General features: G+C 44.9%; 1 protein-coding gene across 4 annotated transcripts; it reads left to right on the forward strand.

Moving 5' to 3' along the window:
• Window positions 1–433: 433 nt before the first annotated feature.
• GIMAP5 (GTPase, IMAP family member 5) lies at window positions 434–8,543 on the forward strand. 4 transcript variants are annotated; one of them, XM_047832072.1, is made up of 4 exons: window positions 519–656; window positions 1,650–1,840; window positions 5,305–5,353; window positions 7,264–8,543. In XM_047832072.1, exons 3-4 carry the CDS (start codon window positions 5,311–5,313, stop codon window positions 8,148–8,150), a joined length of 930 nt encoding a protein of 309 aa, XP_047688028.1. In that variant the 5' UTR covers window positions 519–656; window positions 1,650–1,840; window positions 5,305–5,310; the 3' UTR covers window positions 8,151–8,543. The 4 variants fall into 4 exon arrangements, with proteins under 4 accessions (XP_047688044.1, XP_047688028.1, XP_047688036.1 ...); XM_047832080.1 differs by having other exon boundaries at window positions 541–656; window positions 1,744–1,840; XM_047832062.1 differs by lacking the exon at window positions 1,650–1,840 and adding an exon at window positions 6,637–6,855 and having other exon boundaries at window positions 597–656.
• The last annotated feature ends 11,261 nt before the right edge of the window (window positions 8,544–19,804 follow it).

The following is a 19,804-nucleotide window of genomic DNA, read 5'->3' on the forward strand; positions in this document are numbered from 1 at the left end:
TGGGGTGAGCACTGGGTGTTGTATGGAAACCAATTTGACAATAAATTTCATATTATAAAATAAAATAAAATAAAGTGAAATGAAATGAAATGATAAAATAAAATAAAATAAAATAAAGTGAAATTAAATGAAACAAAATAAAATAAAATAATAAAATAAAATAAAATAAAATAAAATAAAATAAAATAATATTCGGGGGGGGGCGGGGAAGGCAATGGGAGGAGACATGGCGACCCCAGCAGGCTCAAACAGGAATTGTCCCTTTATGGAAGCCACACGGCCACCCACTCGCTCGCCGCTCTCCAGGTGCTGCGGACCCCAAGGGACCGTCCCTGTCTGGGCCGGGCGGGGGCCAGGCTCCCTAATCCCCTTTGCCTTCTGGAGCCAAGGCCGAGCCCTGGAGCCCGCGGCCTCCCCCGCGGTTCCTCCCTAAATGCACCCGCCCCGCTTCCTGCTGCGCCCTCAGCGCCCGGAGAGCCGCCCACGTCCCCGCCCTCACCCCACCTCCCATCCCCGGGAGCCACCCGCGTCCCCGCCGCCTCGAGAGCCGCCCCGAAAGCCGCCCGAGAGCCACGGGCCCCCGGGAGCCTCCTGCCGCCGCGTCCCCGCCGCCGCTAGAGCCGACGTCGAGCACGCAGCCCGCAGCGCCGCTCCTGGTAAGGGGACGGTCCCAAAGTCTTTAGGGGGTCTGAGGGCCCAAGGTTTAGTCCCACCCAGTTCTGGTGTGATCTCACCCAGGGTGCAGGACTTGTGGGTTAGCCCCTCAGTGAACCCGGATGGTAATGGTGGGAGTTACGGGCTCAGGGGATTCGGGGTGGCTGGAAACAGGCTTGGAACCACTCGGCCTGCGCTCACAACCCAGCACATTTCATGGCGCCACAGGCCAGTTGTCCACTTCCTGGCCCCTGTGATCCTCGTGAGCCTCGCAGAGTTTCTTAAAGCAGGACTATTGTCCTCCCCTTTGACAGATGAGAAAACTCAAACGCCCCAGGTACCCTAGCCAGGTAGGGACACACGTCTCAGTTTCAATCTCTTAACCTCCCCACCACCCTCGATCCCTGACTTGTGCCAAGGCCCAGAAAGGTCTGGGAGGGTTGCACATCCTAGGGTTGCAAAGGGCAAATGTGGGATTGCACATCCTAGGGTTGCAAAGGGCAAATGTGGGATTATTATTCCCTCACCCCCACACACACCAGTCCCATGGGCCAGGTGTTCCAAAAAGACCCCTCAGGGGACATTGTCCCATGACTTTGATCAGAAGCCATTCCATTCTCCCCCAAATACCACCCCCCCCCCATCTTTTGTATGACACGATATAGGTAGGACTCTATTCTAGGGCAAACATACTATGCTCAGGGCATATGGGAACAATCCTTTTGTCTGCTAACCCTTGGTGGGAGTTGTGTCACAACCTCACAGTGACTGAAGTACAGAACAAGTGAGCCAAACCGGGAAATACAGGGACTGGGCAGATGAGTGAAGGAGATATTTGTGAATTAGGCAAGAAATATTTTTTATCTTTCCCAGAACAGCATTAGAGAGCCTGCTTTCTCATGGTTTGATAAAATGAAGTAGCATCATGATAAAATCAGGCTCCTACAATTTTAAAATCAGAATGCACATTATGTTTGCTTTCAATTCCTACCTAGGCTAGATCCTCCTACAATCCCTGTCTGATTCTGTCATTTCTGCTTACATGCTGCCTGCCACTTTCTCATGATACCTCGTCCCATTTTGGAGAAGGTTAGCAGAATTTTCCTTTTGGAGAAGAAATCTGCCTTCGTTCCCAAATCACTCACTTTTGCCTGTGCTGAGGTTGACACGTACCACATTCTTTCAGGTATACAATCCTTCCCCAGCCTTTTCCGAGGCTTTATTCCATCCTGTTAATATTTTGTCTGTGACTCATTTTAACATTTCTGTCAATATCCTTTCAGACTTGCCTCTGGACACTTTCTTATTTGTTAATATCTGCCTAAAAATCCATCCCTCAGGGGGAGGTATGTCTCCCCCCGCAGCCTGACCCAGTCAGAAGATACTTCAGAAGAACCACTATACTGCATTTCCACGAATGTAACCTGAGTTGATTGGCCTTTTGAGACAGCCACACTGCACCATTTGGGTCACACTTAATCAAGTCAAGCAAAAACACCAGATTATTTTAAACCAAACTACTTCAATTCAGAGCAACTCCTGCCTCCTGCAAATTTTTTTGAACATATATATATATATATTTTTTTTAGAACATGCACTCAAGATTTTGCAATAGGGGCGCCTGGGTGGCTCAGTCAGTTGAGCATCCAACTTCAGCTCAGGTCATGATCTTGTGGTCCGTGGGTTCAAGCCCCGAGTCGGACTCTGTGCTTACAGCTCAGAGTCTGGATTCTGCTTTGGATTTTGTGTCTCCTCTCTCTGCCCCTCCCCAACTCACACACTGTCTCATGCTGTCTCTCAAAAATAAATAAATGTAAAAGAAAAATTTTAAAGATTTTGCAATACAATTCTCCATGTTGATTCTAAGGCAGACATCCAGCCTGTCAACACCAGTTGATGTTCTGACTGTGGGATGCTAACATTGTATGCGGTGTTCCAAGACGATGGTGGACTTCTTTGGAATAATCTCTTTTACCCCCTGTGGAATCAAGGAGGATATGCAGGCAAAAGGGGTCTTTTTTATATAGCTTAGCTCCATGGCAGTTGGGTGACCTTGGGCAAGTCATCTGATGCTCAATTTCCTAATATTTTAATAGAAATTTCAAGACTATCTTGATCACATCACAGGGAATTTATTTCTTTATTTTTTTTATTTTTATTTTATTTTATTTTATTTTTATTTTATTTTATTTTATTTTATTTTATTTTTATTTTATTTATTTATTTTATTTTATTTTATTTCTTTATTTTCTTTATTTCTTTATTTTGAGAGAGAAAGAGAGAGAGAGGGAGGGAGGGAGGGACAGAGAGAGAGAGACAGAGAGAGAATCCCAAGCAGACTCCATGTTCAGCATGGAGCCTGACGGGCTCGATCCCACCACCATGAGATCACAACCTGAGCTGATATCAACAGTTGGACATGTAACCAACAGCCACCCAGGCACCCCTCACATCACAGGGAACTTAGAAGAACAGTTAGAATCGTGGACATGAAAGAATTCTGAAGGTTATAGATGACTGCACAGAGGATGTTCACAATGATGAAACCCATCATCAACATCCTCACCCCTATCATCATCGCCTTTACGGAATCAGTAGATTGATTCCAGCATGTCTTATGAGGTTCCCAAACCTCAGAAAATGTCATCTAAAAATACAAAAGATGTCAGAGAACTTGAGGAGTTTTAGCAAAAGCTGGAATATAATTTACCAAAAGCAAAGGACAGCATGTGAAAGATGGTGAGGCAAATGCTCTTCTCTGGGCTTAAAGAAGGGAGGGGAGGAAAAGGAAAGAGAAGGAAAGGAATAAGGGAAAAGAAGGAAATTGTCTTAATATATTCTGATAATGTGGAAGAGGATGGTTTCCCCTAAGGAGGGCCAAACAAAACAAAACAAAACAAAAACAAAAAAAAAAAAAAAACACATCCACTGCATGAGTAGAAAAGCATGCAGAAGTTATTTCTATATGACAGAAGCCACCTGAATAGCCAATAAGCTATGAAAAACACTTTTGATTCTATGGCAATTAGTAAAATTCAAGTTTAAACCAATTAAGATATCCTTTTTTATGCCCAGAAGAGCGACAAAACATTAAGTCTAATATCACCAAATGCCAGTGAAGGTTTGGGAATTCTCATATGTGGCTGGTGCCAATGTGAGTTAGCACAACCATCCTGGGGGCATAATTAGCAATACCTAGTCAGATGGCAGCTGTTTATCCCAGGTAAATTGCTGCGCGTGTGCACAAGAGGACATACATGGGGATTCTTTTGCAGCATTGTTGATAGTACAAGCACATAGCTTGAAACAGCTCAAAGTTTGTTGATAATTGATAAAATGTTCCATAAACAAGGTCATCTACATAAAAAGCTTAAAATACAAAACCAGTACTATACATTATCTATAGAGACATGTGTATGCAGAAGTATAAATAGGCAAACGAGAATGATCCATAAAATCCTCAGAATACTGTCTTTCAGAGGACAGAGGGAGGGGCAATAAGACTGGGGAGCCAAACAATGTTAATGAAACTACATGTGTAATGTTTGACTTTTCAAACAGAATAGCTCCAGTAAAAATGCCCAAATATTTACATTTGTTCATTGCAAATGGTAGCTACTTCATGCATTTCTCCACTTAAAAAACGTGTTTCAAAACCGCGTAATCTTTAAACCTGGATAAAGACAAAGAACCTCAGAGTTCATCTTAATTATATTGCATGTCTCGTGCCTGCCTTATCTAATGCTTACTTACCTTTCCTAATACCAAGAAGAATGACCCAATAATCTGCCTCATTTGAATGAAACATTTATGCCAATCCTGGTGCCGATTTCTGATTAAATCCGCTGAGATACAGAAAAGGCGATTATCTGGGGACCAGGACCTCAGAGCCCACCAGGAAAGAAGTTGGATTAAGATCTGAGCAGGCAATGAGTTTATCCTGAATTTGTCCTGAATGTTGATTCTGTCCCTTCGTCATGGCACCACCTTCTCTCCACCAAACTCCCTGGCGTGGGGCAAGGTGGGGGATGGGGTGGTAAGGAAGGTGCTGGGCTCTGCCCTCTACAACTACTTCCTCTGCTGTCAGTGCCTGAAGTTAACCTTGTTCCCATCCCGCTCTCCCACTGGAAGGAACATTGTGCTTTCCTCTTTGCCAATGGAGTATCTGACACAGTTTCTGGGAGCAAAAACTCTCAGTACTTCAAACAAACCAGTGTTATTTACAGAAAGGCAGGGTTTTGTTTTGTTTTGTTTTTCTCTGTATTCTAGCAAGTTTGCCTACTTTGATTCCAACTAATAATAATGCCCCACTCCTGGTTCCATAGAAGAATGCTTTCTTCATTTCATGCCTTTTCAAGTTGGAGAAAGAAAAACCAACTGATTCTGTTTTAAAAATCTTTCCTAATTTCCTATAAGTTGAAAAAAAAAAAAAGCAACAGTGCATTGCGTTAAGATAACCTAACTTAACTTTGCCTGGCTTGCATAGTTATTCATAGATGTTTGGAAGTATAATATGAGTTAGAAAATTAGCAATGGAAATGGCTCATCCTAGGATAATTATTCTTAGTTGTCTGAATTGAAAGTGTTCTCAGGCCTTAGCAACTCCCATATGGACACTTGCTTTTATTCCTTTCCTGTTTTTTATTCCAGAAGAGAATGGAAGGGCTTCAGAGAAGCAGATATGGAACTATGACTGAAGGTAAGAAAGCCTTGGTGTTTGCAGGAGCTCCAGGCACCCGGGAGCATCACTGTTCTGTCTCCACCGACTCTCACCTCAAACACGGGGACAGAAACCCAGTTACTTTAAACTGAGGAGGTGCCTGGGTGGCACTCTTTGGTGTGACACACTGTCCAGAGAATGAAAAAATATAAGCTACAGACTGGGAGAAAATATTGGAAAAATCCATACCTAATTTTATGGTATATTCAAAAAAGAAATCTTCATGGGGCGCCTGGGTGGCTCAGTCGGTTGAGCGTCCGACTTCAGCCCAGGTCATGATCTCGCAGTTTGTGAGTTCAAGCCCCGTGTCGGGCTCTGTGCTGATGGCTGGGAGCTTAGAGCCTGCTTTGGATTCTGTGTCTCCCTCTCTCTCTGACCCTCCCCTGTTCATGCTCTGTCTCTCTCTGTCTCAAAAATAAATAGACATTTAAAAAAAAAGAAATCTTCAAACTTAATACTAAGACATCAAAAATAAAATAAATAATAAATAAAAAATGGGTGATATGAAGAAACATATCACCGAAGACAATACACATAAAGAAGCACCTGGGTGGCTCAGTCAGGTAAGCATTCAACTCTTGATTTCGGCTCAGGTCGTGATCTCATGGTTTGTGAGATCCAGCCCTGCCACAGGCTCTGTACTGACAGTGCGGAGGCTGCTTGGGATTCTCTCTCTCTCCCTCTCTCTCTCTCTGCCCCTCCCTTGCTCGCGCTTTCTTCCTCTCACAAAATAAGTAAACATAAAAAAAAAAATAAGCTGAAGAAGAAAGAGACAACTGTCACCTGTTCTTCCCCTTCCCTGTCATCATCATGCCCAGCACACTCTCGCCTGCACATGATCGGTGGGAAATGTGGAGGTGAAACTTCACATCAGGGTTTGGAGGATTTGGAACCAGGCTGTGAAAACGATTTCTCTTTCCTTGTCTGCTCCCAACTGGAAAGAGGAAGAGTTCCCGTAGAGATTTAGTAACGCTGCATGCTCCAAATGCTTAAGGAGAGGAGGAACCAACACTGAGTAGAAGGAATAAAATAAGATTTTAGGAGCCTGAAATGGCCTTAATTCATTTGAACTCATAAAGACTCTAAAAAGTCCTCGGGTTCTCACCCCCCTCCAACCCTTGAAGATTTTAGCTCTTGGCTCGTGTCACCCCACCTCCAACACCTCCCTGTGCAGTTCACTCAGCCGGTTTCCTGTGTAGTTCACTCAGCCAGATATCTCCAACACATGTGCTTCTAAAGTCCTTTCTTCCACTTTTCTTCAGCCTCCCATCCAGGGGCATCTCCCAGACTTTGTCCTTGACGTTAATGACCTTCTATCATCTCAGTTTCAAGCCTCCAACTGCCCACCCACAGAGCAGACATCCAGGGACATTCAGCTAGTCCTTGGCGGGAGGTCACCGAAGCTCTGACAGCTGAGATGCACTTTACGCCTGAGGTTCATATGTGTGCGTTGAGCCTGGGGATTTGTGGATGGAAAAGAGGTGATAATGTTTTCTCATTCATGGCTTCTCATCCTCTGCCTCCTTCTAATCTCACATTTATCTAGCATGAAATTGACCAAAGCACCATCTATGGAAAAGCCCTGGGATCACATTCCTTTAAAAAAAAAAAAAAAAGCTGTATTTTCCCTGCTGTAGATGAAGTGCTTAGAGCATTCTTCTCAGTGGAGCGGTCCCTCCCTTGGCTGTGGGTCCAAGCTTCTAATTTCTAACATAGGCTTTCTATGATCCAAGAACATCCTAAAGGATACGAACTTTCATATGTATTTAGATGTGACTGTTTTGGCGACAGGGAGGTCCACGAGTTTTCATGCGATTCCATGAAGGTCCCTGCCCTGGAAATCTTAATCACTAACTTAGTAAGACACACACAAATTGGTTTTTTCATAGGCAGAGGGGAAGATAACTGGTTTGCAACATCGTCCTCACTGAGGATCATCCTGGTGGGCAAGACAGGCAGCGGGAAGAGTGCCACAGGGAACAGCATCCTCTGCCAGCCAGTGTTCGAGTCCAAGCTGAGGAGCCAGCCTGTGACCAGAAAGTGCCAGGCAGAGACAGGGACCTGGGATGGAAGGAACATCCTGGTGGTTGACACACCCCCCATCTTCGAGGCAGGGGCTCAGACCCAGGACACGTACAAGGACATCGGGGATTGCTACTTGCTCTCTGCCCCGGGGCCCCACGTGCTGCTGCTGGTGACCCAGCTGGGGCGCTTCACCGCCCAGGACACGGTGGCGGTGAGGAGGGTGATGGAGATCTTCGGGGAAGAAGCCATGAAACACATGGTGGTCCTCTTCACCCACAAGGAGGACTTGATGGGCGAGTCCTTGGACAATTACGTCGCAAACACGGACAACCATAGCCTGAGGAGCGTGGTCCAGCAGTGCAGCAAGAGGTACTGTGCCTTCAACAACAAGGCCACCGGGGAGGAACAGGGGGAGCAGCGGGCCCAGCTGATGGCCGTGGTCGAGAGGCTGGAGAGGGAGAGCCAGGGCGCCTTCCACACCAACAGCCTCTTCTTTGAAGCCCAGATGCTGCTGCAAGACGGGGGCAGTGCCCACGGGGAAGAGCACAGGCGCTTCCTGACCAAGGTGCAGGAGTATGTGGAAAAGCAACAGCGAGCCCTGAAAGAGAGAGGCAGTAACTGGGCCTCCAGGATGCTCCTCAGAGTCAAAACCTGGGTGTTTTCTAACCCTGGGATATCTGCCTTCCTTGTTATATGCTTTCTGATTTTTCTGGCCGTTTTAATTAACTTGTGTATTACTCATGCACACTGAGCGTTTTCAGATGATTTCTGCAGTCAGCTATATTATTTTTTGAGTCCCCGTCTCTGTCTGTGTCAGATTCTTTATATGCTTTTTTACATAATTTCACTTCAGTTTCTCTTCCTTGCATTAGACATGCCACCTTTTCTTTTTTTTTTTCAAGTGCTTTTAGGTAAATAAAATCCAAAGGGAAAAAATTTTTTTGTTTTTGTTAAAAATTGTAGCAGTAAGAACAAAAGGGATGAGAAACTAACCGTCATAGGATGTCTGCAGGAAGGAAGGTGGTGGACCGTGAAGCTGTGCGGATGTCCTACCTCTGGGCCCTATTTTGTGCAACGATGCTGTCGAGGGGAGACACGTGTTACATTAAAAGCTGGTGGCAGAATTCTTTATTTTATTCAGAAACATGCTCTGATTTCATTGGAGTTGGTCATAAAAGACGCCCATCCCCATCCCCACACCTTCGAGAGAGGATGATGAGGTTGTTGAGGGGACTTGGGGGGACTTTCCAAGGCAAGAAGAGGTCCGGGACAGAATGCACAAGAGGGGTCTGGCATGATGAAGGAGAGAAAAGGGGTCACCACAGCGGGGCGGGGCTGAGCCTTAGGAAAAGCAATAGCTGAGAAATTCCAGTGGCGGGGAAATGAAGGAACTGTAATGTCTTAAAGCAGGCATTGGCAGGGCCAGATAGTGAATACTTTAGGCTTAAAAACGGTCTGTAGTATGCTCAGCTCTGCCCTAGCCGCCACAGGCAATGCGAGGCTACATTCCTATAAAACTTAATGAACAGGGACATCTGAATGTCATGTAACTTTCCTATGTGGCCATGAAACATAATTCTTCCTTTGATTTCTTCAACCTTTTTAAAATGTGAAGGCTTCTCTTCCCTCACAGGACATATGAAACACACAGCAGGCCAGAGTGGGTCTATCTTATGGTATATTTCCTGTTGCTGGTCGAGCTATGTTATAATGCAACATCTTAACCTCAAACCCAGGAAAGGCCAGTTCAATCATGTGTGTTCTCCGTGGGACTTTGGGAAAAGGGTCGTGTCCGACTGTTCGATGGTAGTAAAGAGAAGAGGGCAGACACTGGGGTGGAATCTGAGCAGAGGTCATGAATTCAGCAGAAACAGGAAATCAGATGAGGGCGTGTCTGGTGGCCCCTCCCCTGCCATCTTGTTGATAGCTGCCCCTCCTTCTGTGCTCCTTTGTACCTGTGAGGGACCTGCAGTCACCCCGGGCAGCCTGCGACTGGATATGGGGTGAGTCTCAGGAACTTGATGTGACACCCAAGCATCATTCTCCAAGCCTGTATTGGTAATAAAGGTGCCATATTGAACCTTACAACTGTATCAGGTAACTGACTCCAGACATGTTCCACGAGTGTTAAGTTTAAGCTCCTCAAGCCCTGGACACACTAAGGAACTTTGAGTTTTCAGGCCAAGGACCACCTCCTGAAGGCAGTAGTCCCAATTTGGCCAGCCTTACTCGGTCTCCCCTTCCTTGAGTTAATCTGGTCCAGCTCCACATGCGTTTACTACGTGAGTGCTGAGTGCCGGGTTCTACGTGGGCACCAGGAATAGAACATAAACGGTACATGGCTCCTGCTTCACGCACGTGACTGTGTGGTGGAAGGGTGAAGGGCACATGGAAGTGGGTATAAGGGAAATTTACTGGAGAAATAAGGTGTCCACCAAAAGGAGACTACACAGGCTCCCTAGATAGGGTGCTGTGTGCCGTCTGGGAACATGCTGGCCTCTCTGGGCAGTCACTTTGGGTTGGGGGAGGCCACTGTCAAGGACGAAGAGGTGAATCAACATGCGGGAGGATTGGGGCAGGGAGAGACAGGGCTGAGGGGGGTCCTGGGCATCACCTCCGGGGCTCCATGGCTGTCTCCTACAGAAAGGAAGTCACTGGAGGCTTTTAAAGAGCTTAGTATATTTTAAGAAGTTCCCGTAGCAGCAACGTGGTGGTTGGATTATATAAATGTAAGCCCGGGGGCAGGGACAACATTTAGAAGAGCAGATTTCCATCTCAGCCATCAGGGCCTGAGCTGTAGCAAAAGAAATGGATGGAAAGGAGAGGATGTCCATGGGCAACACTGAAGAGGGGCAGAATCAACACCAGGTGGTCCTAGACAGCAACACAGGCTGTCTGCTTTTTCCAAAAGCAGGACATTCCTAGGAAACCTTTTGAAAGCCAACATGGCATAAAGCAAAGAAACAATTACTGTTAATTTATATGAAAATTTTTTGAGCATTCCCAAACCCACAAAATAACCATTCTTCAGGCACATGTCGCTAACAGGTGCACAAAATCAGTTGAGATAAAGCCCAGAGCTCTGGAGGCTGGATGCTGAGACGCTGTGTGGAGCTCCAGGGGAAAGCACTGACAGGGCCGCCCTCACTGCCTGGGGTGCATCTGCCCCTGCAAAGTCTCATTGCAAAACCAACACTGAAATCTATTTTCACTTTTTGCTGTTTGTCATAAAAATGAAAATCCTCTTCAGATTTCTTTCACTAAGCGAAACAGGTACTAATGTAAGTCTTTCATAAAAAAATTTTTTAATGTTTATTTACTTTTGAAAGAGACAGAGACAGAATGCGAGTGGGTTGGGGCAGAGAAAGAGGGAGGCACAGAATCTTAAGCAGGCTCCAGGCTCCGAGCTGTCAGCACAGAGCCTGACGCGGGGCTCGAACTCACGAGCTGTGAGATCATGACCTGAGCCGAAGTCAGACACTCAACCAACTGAGCCACCCAGGCGCCCCTGTAAGTCTTTTATAAAAGCAAAGTGGCGTACCATGAACTTTCAAAAGAAGGAGATTCCTGTATCAATCAGGGAGGGAACCAGATTTCTGTCTGGGCCACCCTGTGACATGTAGCTCCCTTCACTGCCCTGCACCTTCAGAGGGAGAGTGGTTTGAGCAGAGCAAGGTGAAGACTTTGGATCTGAATGTGCCAACCTTGAAGCCTTCTGAGACATCAGTACAGATCCAGGAGAGAGTGGATGATCTGGCCTCCCTTCAGGAAGGCATCTGGATGAGGCATAAACAGCCCAAGAAAGTATCAGCTGCAGCAGGGTTACAGGAGGAGAGCCTCCCTTCAGGCGTGCGGCTGGTCCATCCCCAGACTCCCGGTCCAGCCCGGGGCTCACACAAGGGGTCTGTGTCATTGCCCAGTAATCCAGACTGCATCCCACCTCTGTTGCTCTACAGGGGGAATAAAGCTGGAGAGCTGGCCCAAAGGTATTTTATAGCAGAGATGAAGAAACGGTTTTGTTAAACATTTACTCACATGAAAATGTTTGCCAAAGAAATTCCTTGGAAAGTGTTCAAAGGTAAGCTCTGTTTCTCCTAAAAACTGTAAAGGAAACGCACAGACTTGCCAAGAGAGGCTCATATTTCCCCTACTCTCTCCCATTTTATCAAAATCATCCAACTAAATGGAGTTTTCACGTTACTCAGGATTCGCTGAATGTCTACTATGGATCAGACACGTTAGTAGTAGAGGGAGGCCTTTCCCAATTCTAGGAATAAGAAAAGAGAAACCAGTTCATCTGTTCTCAGTGCCCTGTCCTCAGAAGAAGCATGGGAACAGGAAAGATCTGAGAGATTTAAAGATTTTTTAAAAAGGAATATGGAGAATTCTTCATTAGTTCAAATATTTCCAAGTGTAGTTCCAAAAGAACTGAAGCATCAGGAAATTTGTAGGTTGACATTTCTGAAATCCAAAGATAGGGTGGGCTTCAGGACTGGCTGGTTCAAGGCTCAGGTTTGTTCCATCTCTCTGTCTGCTGGAAGTGTTGCCTTCAAGATCAGGATGGATGCAAGATAGCTGCTGGGGTTCCAAGCATCATGCTTACATCCAACAATGCCTAAAAGAAAAGCAGCGATGTTCTGAAGAGGGCTCTGCACTGACAGGCTAACAGCAGTGAGTCCAATGTGGGGCTTGAACTCACACACTGCAAGATCATGATCTGAGCCGAAGTCAGACCCTCAACCGACTGAGCCACACAGGTGCCCCTGAATGTCCAGTTTGAATAAGAGTTCTCCAGATTGAACCACAGTACTGGGTATTCAAGTCAGGCCCTGCTTTTATGTCAAAGCAAGTGTGGGTCTGCTGGATGGAGATCAGCCCCAAGAATTTTCTGTCATCCTGCCATCCATGAAGGGGCCTGTCTAATCAAGTGTGGTGGTTAATCTTAGGTGTCGGCTTGGCTAAGCCATAGCACCCAGTGATTTAATCAAACACTGATCTAGGTATTGCTGTGAGAGTGTTCTTTGGATGTCCTTAAGATTGCCTGCCAACATGGGTGGGCCTCGTGCAATCAGTTGAAGGCCTTAAGAACAAAAAGCAAAGTTTCCCAGAGAAGAAAGAATCCTGCCTCAAGACTTTAATTTCCGCTCCTGCCTGAGTTTCCAGATTGCCAACCTGCCCTACAAATTTTGGACCTACCAGCCCCCATAATTACATGAGCCAATCCCTTAAAGTATATGTATTCATATATATGTTCTATTGGTTCTGTTTTCTGGAGAACACTGACTAATACATCAGTCTAGCCCAGTTCCCCCTATTGAAAGTTGGGGAAGGAACAAACCTGAACATAATTCTCATCTTTGTCTGGTTCTTTTCAAGGATGGAGTTTCACGGATGGAGATTTTTTTTTTTTTTTTTTTTTTGGAAGACGTGATTGCATGGGTGGTGGCAATGCTGGAAACTGATGTTTTTGAGATAACAGCTTATTTTCGATGTTGAGGATTTTGAAACCAAGGTGCTCTGTTTTCCCACATACTGACTGCCCTTGGATCGTCTTTGGTGGTGGTCTCCAGAGGGGGAGCACGGCCAGGAAGGGGGCTGGTGTGCATAGACTGGCAGAGAGAGGACCTTGGAGTCAGGTGACATCATCAGTTCTTTTACCTGTGGCGGGGGGGGGGGGGGGGGGGACGGACAATGCACTGCGGGGTCCCTAACACGGCAGAGACACGAAGCCGTCTTCGCCCAGGACCGCAGGATGGAGGGACGGTGGGACTCAAAGGGCTGCACCTGCCTGGACCCCTCGGTGATTCTTGCCCCGTGCGTGGGGGGGGGGGGGGGGGCGCAGAGTGGGGAGGGGGGTGACCGCCCTCGGCCCCTAGCCCGGAAGCCAGACTGAACGGAAGAGAGGTGAAAAAAAGAGTCCCTCTCCAGGCCGTCTCAGGCTTTCTCAGCTTCCTCAATTGTTTAGGCGGAGGGGGGGAGGGCGGATTTTTCCTTCCCCAGTCACAGTGCTACTCCTCCAGTCCAGTGGCCATCTGGGGCCACACGGCTGTTGCCACCCCTCCCCGCTCCGTCCCCGCGCGTCGCTGTGCCCTGGTGGCCACTCAGTCCCCTCTAGACATCAGGCTTCCCCCCTGCTCAAAACCCTACTCAGGGCTGCCCATCCAGCCGCCTCTCATCTCCAGCCATCCGTCCTCCCATTAATCCGTTAATAAATGTTATTAAGCACCTCATCCGCTTGGTGGACGGTGGGGGGGCGGGGGGCGGTTAGACAAGAGCTCCTTCCTGCCAGGAAAGCACCTCTGAGAGAAGGAGAGTGAAAGGGGGTCCCCTGCATCCCCCTTGGGGAGCCCTGCGTCCTGCAACACTCCAGCTAGTGGTCAGAGAGAAGGCAGGGAGAGGAAAGGTGGAGCCACCTCTGGGGGAAGTGCAAAGTGGTCTGAAACTCACTGTGGTTTACCCAGAGTAACAGTAATGTCATCCCTCCTTCCCCCACTGGAGGGGCTGGAGATGGTCCGCGCTGATGCGGGAGCAGAAGCAGGTGCATTTGTAGGAAACCGCCAGTGAGAGGGTAGAGGCCGGTCATCTCCCAGGAATAGAACCCTGCTGCTTATAACTACATTCTGGCTAACGATGAGGCTTAAATAAATTTTTAAACAATAGCGTGTGTTTATCAGGAAAAAAAAAGTTTTACCTGAGCAGATCACTTTGAGCCATACCCCCTGAAATCGTTTTCCCTCGCTTTAGAATGGAAACTTTTCCACCAAGTTGGGTGGTGTATTCAACAAAAACAAGTGATGGAAATGAAGATTAAAATCAAAAGACAAGTTTTCAGGGGTGCCTGGGCGGCTCAGTTGATTAAGCATCCAACCCTTGGTTTCTGCTCAGGTCATGATTCCACAATCTGTGGGTTCGAGCCCCACATCAAGTTCTGTGCTGACGGTGCAGAGCCCGCTTGGGGTTCTCTCTTCGTCTCTCTCTGTCCCTCCCCCCACTCAAAATAAATAAATAAACTTTTTTTTAAAAGGCAAGTTTTCAGCCTATTTTTCAAAGGGCATCCCATGAGTTCCAGGGGAAAAGTAGGGGAGGAAGTTCAAGCATCTTTCCTTGCCCAGCAGCGGGGAGGGCACCCTACACGTGCACCCAGGTATGGGTGCAGCAGGGGCTGTGTGTATATGTGGAAACACTTTTGCACAAACACAGGAAATAAGCTTGTATCACCAAAGGGCTTTTCATTGCTCTGAGCTCATTCTGTTCAAAATTTTAGGTTCTGAAAAATATAGTATCAGTAATATTTTCAGTTTGCTCTTATCGAGGGCTTTAGGGTATATAATCCTTGATCCTAATTATTTAAGAATAAAGATAAGGTTTAGAAAGATCAAATGTCCAGATTGACACAGATGTTACTGGTGGACCTGGGACAAGAGGGACAGGGATAGACAGAGACAGAGGACAGAGATAGAGAGAAATGGGGAGAGACAGAGACAGGGAGAACCCTGTTATCTGGTGGGCCCTGGGATATTTTGCAAGTTCTACAGAGGGTGTCTGAGCAATCTTCCCCTCCTGTGCAGCTCTCTCATTGGCTTCTGGTCTCTTCAAACACACACACACACACACACACACACACACACACACATGCGCGCACACACACACACACACACGCGCGCACAGTGAGAGAAGAAAAAACTGGCCACCACAAATTCTTTCTGGTGAGGGGAGGTGTTAGACCGTGTCCCTGGGAACAGGAAAAGAACAACAGGTGTGTTTCTTCAAAAAGCCATTCTCCAAGTGACCCAGAAGCCCTCGGAGACTCCAGAGGAGAAGAGTTTTCTGTTTTGTTCTGCTTTTAGTAACGGCTGCATTCCTTTCTCCCCACCACAGCTTCACAATGCTTCTGTGCAAAACAAGTTCTCTACCCAAGTTAGTCAGGAGAATGGAGACACAGAGAAGCCTATCCACCTCTGAGTCACCCCAAACCAAGCCAGCCGCTGCCTTTCACTGGATCCCAAATGTAGTGGTTCTGGGAGAAATAAAACTTTCAGACTGGATATGCATCTCCCTATCCCTGCCACATACCTCTCTGGGATAAAGATAGTTTTTTATACGTGATTCGAGATGGCAGTAAAGGCTGAGCTCAAGGCCAGCATCTTGCTGAGATGGTCTCTGGCTCTGCCCTCTCTCTTATTTCTCTGCCAAATGCCCTGCACTTGGGTTGCCGGTGCTCTGACCTGAGGGGTAAACAAGGTTTAGTAGGTTTCTTCCCACACAGGTGGATTCGTACATGCACAGAAACCAGGGCGACATCCGGTCCCACCCCACGGTGTGATTGAGGCAAAGCGACAAACACTGAAGGGGTCAGGGGTGCTCTGGGCCCCTCACGCTGCCCTGGGTAATGCTCCGCCTCTCCCTGTGCCCACTGGCCCTGCTGCAGAGCACCTGCATCCTGGGTGGTTTAAACGCCCTTCTGGAGACATCCTTAGGTTGCATGGGGCAGAGTTCCACTGGTGGCTTGCACATTTGAGTTCAGACTGCTTCCTGAAGAGCACCTAGAAGCAGGAAAATGAGACACAGGTAACTCTTGGTTCTTGGCTTAGTTTAGAGAGAAGGGCAATCATAGTGCAGATAAACACAATTCACATTTTGCGATGAAAGCCATGCGTGACTTACAAAATATTCTCCCATATTAATATTGTAGTCTTCACTTCCCAAATAATAATGGCTATTACACTGAATGGGGTGGGTATCTGCCCTCTTGCTATGGAGGACAGAATGGCATGTGTCTAATGCATAGAAGATATCATTTTCTTTCACCAGCTAGAAATACCTCTGATATCTCATTTTTGCCAAGATTAAAAAAAAAAAAAAGGCTAAAGATCAGCTCCTCCAAAACAAAAATAATTATTATTTTTTAAAGGTTTATTTTTTTTTTTAGAGAGAGAGAGAGAGAGCAGGGGAGGGGAAGAGAGAGAGGGAGACAGAGGATCCAAAGTGGGCTCCACGTTGATAGCAGAGAGCCCCATGTGGGGCTTGGACTCACAAAACACGAGATCATGACCTGAGCCAGAGTCAGATGCTTAACCGACTGAGCCACCCAGGTGCCCCAGTAACTATTTTGAATAGAACTTTATCAGCTCTAAACTGCTTTATCACGAATTTTATTTTATTTTTATGCCTGAAGCCAACTCATTTAGTTGCCTCAGCATATATTTTGTAAATAGTTAACATGCAAGAAAGGGACCTTGCTCAAAGGTATCAAATGCATGGTTTTCATGGTTGTGGTGAACATGTAAACTACCCAGGCTAATACTCCTGTGTCTCCACCAGAGACAGAAGACTGGATCTCAATCAGCTACTTTCTGTGCCTCAGAGAAAATACAAATTAACCATTGAGGGAAAAAAAGAATCTTGATTCTGTATTTAGGCATTTCCTCAGCTACTCTGTAGACTGAGGTGGGATGGCTTTCTATTTGGGACGGTTTCCTTTTCCTCTACACATTCGCTTCAAAGACTTGGTTGATTTTTTTTTCTGTTAAATTGTATGTATTTTTCTAGTTGATTCAAGAAAGGCCTTTATTTCTGATTCAAGAAAGCAAAATATCAGCCACTCTGTTACACCTGCTAACAATCCTTTTTTGCCCATTTCTTTTCTGCATTCGGAGTTTATAGCCATTCGGTCTCTTCTTTTCTCTCAACATTAATTCATGGAATTACAGTGACAGCACTTCAAACACTGGCGAGAGAAATGTCAGCAATAAAGAGGGGGGGAAATTGTTCCTTTTCTCCTACAGCTACAGAGAAAAACAGCAAATATTTGGTCCTACAAAGAAGTCTGTGAGTTAGTCAGTGTTCGAAAATTGTAGCTCTGTCCTGGGCGTCACCTCCAAAAGTCTGGAGAATTATGGTTGTCCTTCTTAAAAATAGTTTCCCTATCAGTGAGATGTATACTGAAATCTAGTGATTCCTGAGAGATCTAAATACTTACAAAATTTCTTGGACAGATCCAAAAGAGATCGCTGATATTTCCCTCTTCTATCACAGGCACGCAGGTAATACAATAAAACAAAATAGAATAATCAGAGTTTGGAAATCTTAATGTGGTTTAAATTCACTGTGTGCTAAGTAAAACAGAACAGTCAAAGGTTGTCAAATGTCTTGCAAATACCACCCCCTGCTGTCTGTCATAAGTTAGTTATGGTACATTTTTAACTAAGCCCAGAAATTACAACAACTGTTTTCTTTACGGTTTCCGTCACTCTTAGAAAGTCCTCCCACCCCCACTTCCTCCCTTTACTTAAAAATATATTACTGGGCACCTGGGTGGCTCAGTCAGTTAAGCGTTCAACTCTTGATTTCAGCTCAGGTCATGATCTCAAGGTTCCTGAGATCAAGCCCCCCATTGGGCTCCCCACAGTCAGCTTGGGATTGTCTCTCTCTCTCCCTCTCTCCGTGCCCTTCTCCTGCTCATTGTGCATTTTCTCTTTCTAAATAAATAAATAAATAAACTTAAAAAATATATATATTACTTATGTCCATGTAAAAATCTACATGGACATAAGTAATATATATATTTTTATAGCATCTTTATATTTATAGCTGCTTTATTCATAGCAAGCCAAAATGTGGAAAAAAACAAGAGATCTTTCAATAAGTGAATGGGTAAATACACTGTGGTACATCAGATAATGTAATATTGTTCTGTTTTAAAAAGAAACGAGCTATCAAGCTATGAAAAGATGTGGAGGAAACTTAAACGCAGATTACTAAGTGAAAGAAGCCAATATGCAAAGACTACATACCATATGCTTCCAACTTTATGACATTCTGGAAAAGGCAAAACTATGGAGACAGTAAAAATCACTTGGTTGCCAGGGTTTGGGGGATTGGATTAATAGGTGGGGCTACAGGATTTTTAAGGCAGTGAAACTACTCTGTACGATATGATATGGTGATGGTGGATACGTGTCATTATGCATTTGTCAAAACCTATAGAATGTACAACACTAAGAGGAAACCCTCATGTACACTGTGGACTTTCATTAATAATAATGTATCAACACTGGCTCATCTATTAAAACAAATGTACCACACTAACGATAAGCATATGAATATGTGGGAACACCAGCATTCAGACCATAGAAAGCATAAATTGCTTCTGTCAGAAAAGAAGAAAGTTCTCAGAAAAGTAATTTTGCATGCACCTTAAGAAACTAGAGGAATGAAAACAAAGCAAACCCAAAGCAAGTAAAAAGGCCAAAAAAGGATAAAGATGAGAGCAGAAATCATGAAATTAAAAACAGAAGAAACAATAGAGAAAAATCAATGAACCCAAAAGCTGATTCTTTGAAAAGAGCAATAAATTAATAAAGCTCTAAAAAATATTTGCCAAGGGGAAAAAGGAAGAAGACACAAACTACCAATGTCTCCAGTAAAAGAGGAGACATCACTACTGATCCCACCAAAATTAAATAGTCATTAGGGATATACTATGAACACCCCTATGCCCATAGATTTGACATCTTAGAAAAAATAGACTTTCAACAGTCTTCACTTCTTTGAAAGACACAAACCACCAAAACTCAGTCAAGAAAAAATAGCCTAAATAGTTATATATCTCTCAAGGAAATTAAATCCATACTTTGAAACATTCCAAAAAAGAAAAAGAAAAAGAAACTCCAGGCTCAGATTATTTCACCATCTAATTCTATCAAATACTTAAGGAAAAATAATATCAACTCTACACAACCCTTTCTAGAAGTGGAAAAGAAGGGAATACTCCCCAACGCGTTTAGGAGGCCAGCATTATCTTCATACCAAAATCAAAGAAAGACATTACAAGAAAAGAAAATCCTCATTTATGTCTCATATACATAGATGCAAAAATCCTAAACAAAATGCTAGCAGGTGAAACCCAGCAATATCTCAAAAGGATGAAAACGTGCTTCATCACAGAAATGCTAGGCTGAATCAATCAGCATTCAAAAATCAATCAATGCAATTCACCATGTATATAGACTGATGAAGAAAAATCATGTAATCATCTCATTAGATGCAGAAAAGAATTTGACAACATTCAAGAAACATATTAAAACTCTCTTACACTAAGAAAAGAATTTCTACATTCTGATCAAGGGCATCTACCAAAAATATTATATTATAGTACCATGCTAATATATTAATATATTATAATGTATATATTATATTACATTGCATTTCATTACATTATATATAATGGTGAAACACTGAATGATTTAGCCCTAAGATGGGAAACTTAGCAATTTTGAAATTGTAGAATACTATGATCCAACCAATTAGCAAATATACTGCAGCTAACAAGAACCAAGTTTCTCACTGTCAAAGCAAGAAATTACAAATGAACAAAGGAAGAATGCTAGAATAAACCCTCTTGCT

The sequence above is a fragment of the Prionailurus viverrinus genome, chromosome A2 (genome assembly GCF_022837055.1).
Source record: "Prionailurus viverrinus isolate Anna chromosome A2, UM_Priviv_1.0, whole genome shotgun sequence".
NCBI classification, from domain to species: Eukaryota; Metazoa; Chordata; class Mammalia; order Carnivora; family Felidae; genus Prionailurus; species Prionailurus viverrinus.

What these genes read in the sequence shown, in the direction of transcription:
- GIMAP5 (XM_047832062.1), top strand. Translation starts at nt 6,792, where the DNA reads ATGCACTTTACGCCTGAGGTTCATATGTGTGCGTTGAGCCTGGGGATT. An exon ending in GATTTGTGGATGGAAAAGAG is followed by an intron (nt 6,856 to 7,263) that starts GTGATAATGTTT and finishes GTTTTTTCATAG; the next exon opens with GCAGAGGGGAAGATAACTGG.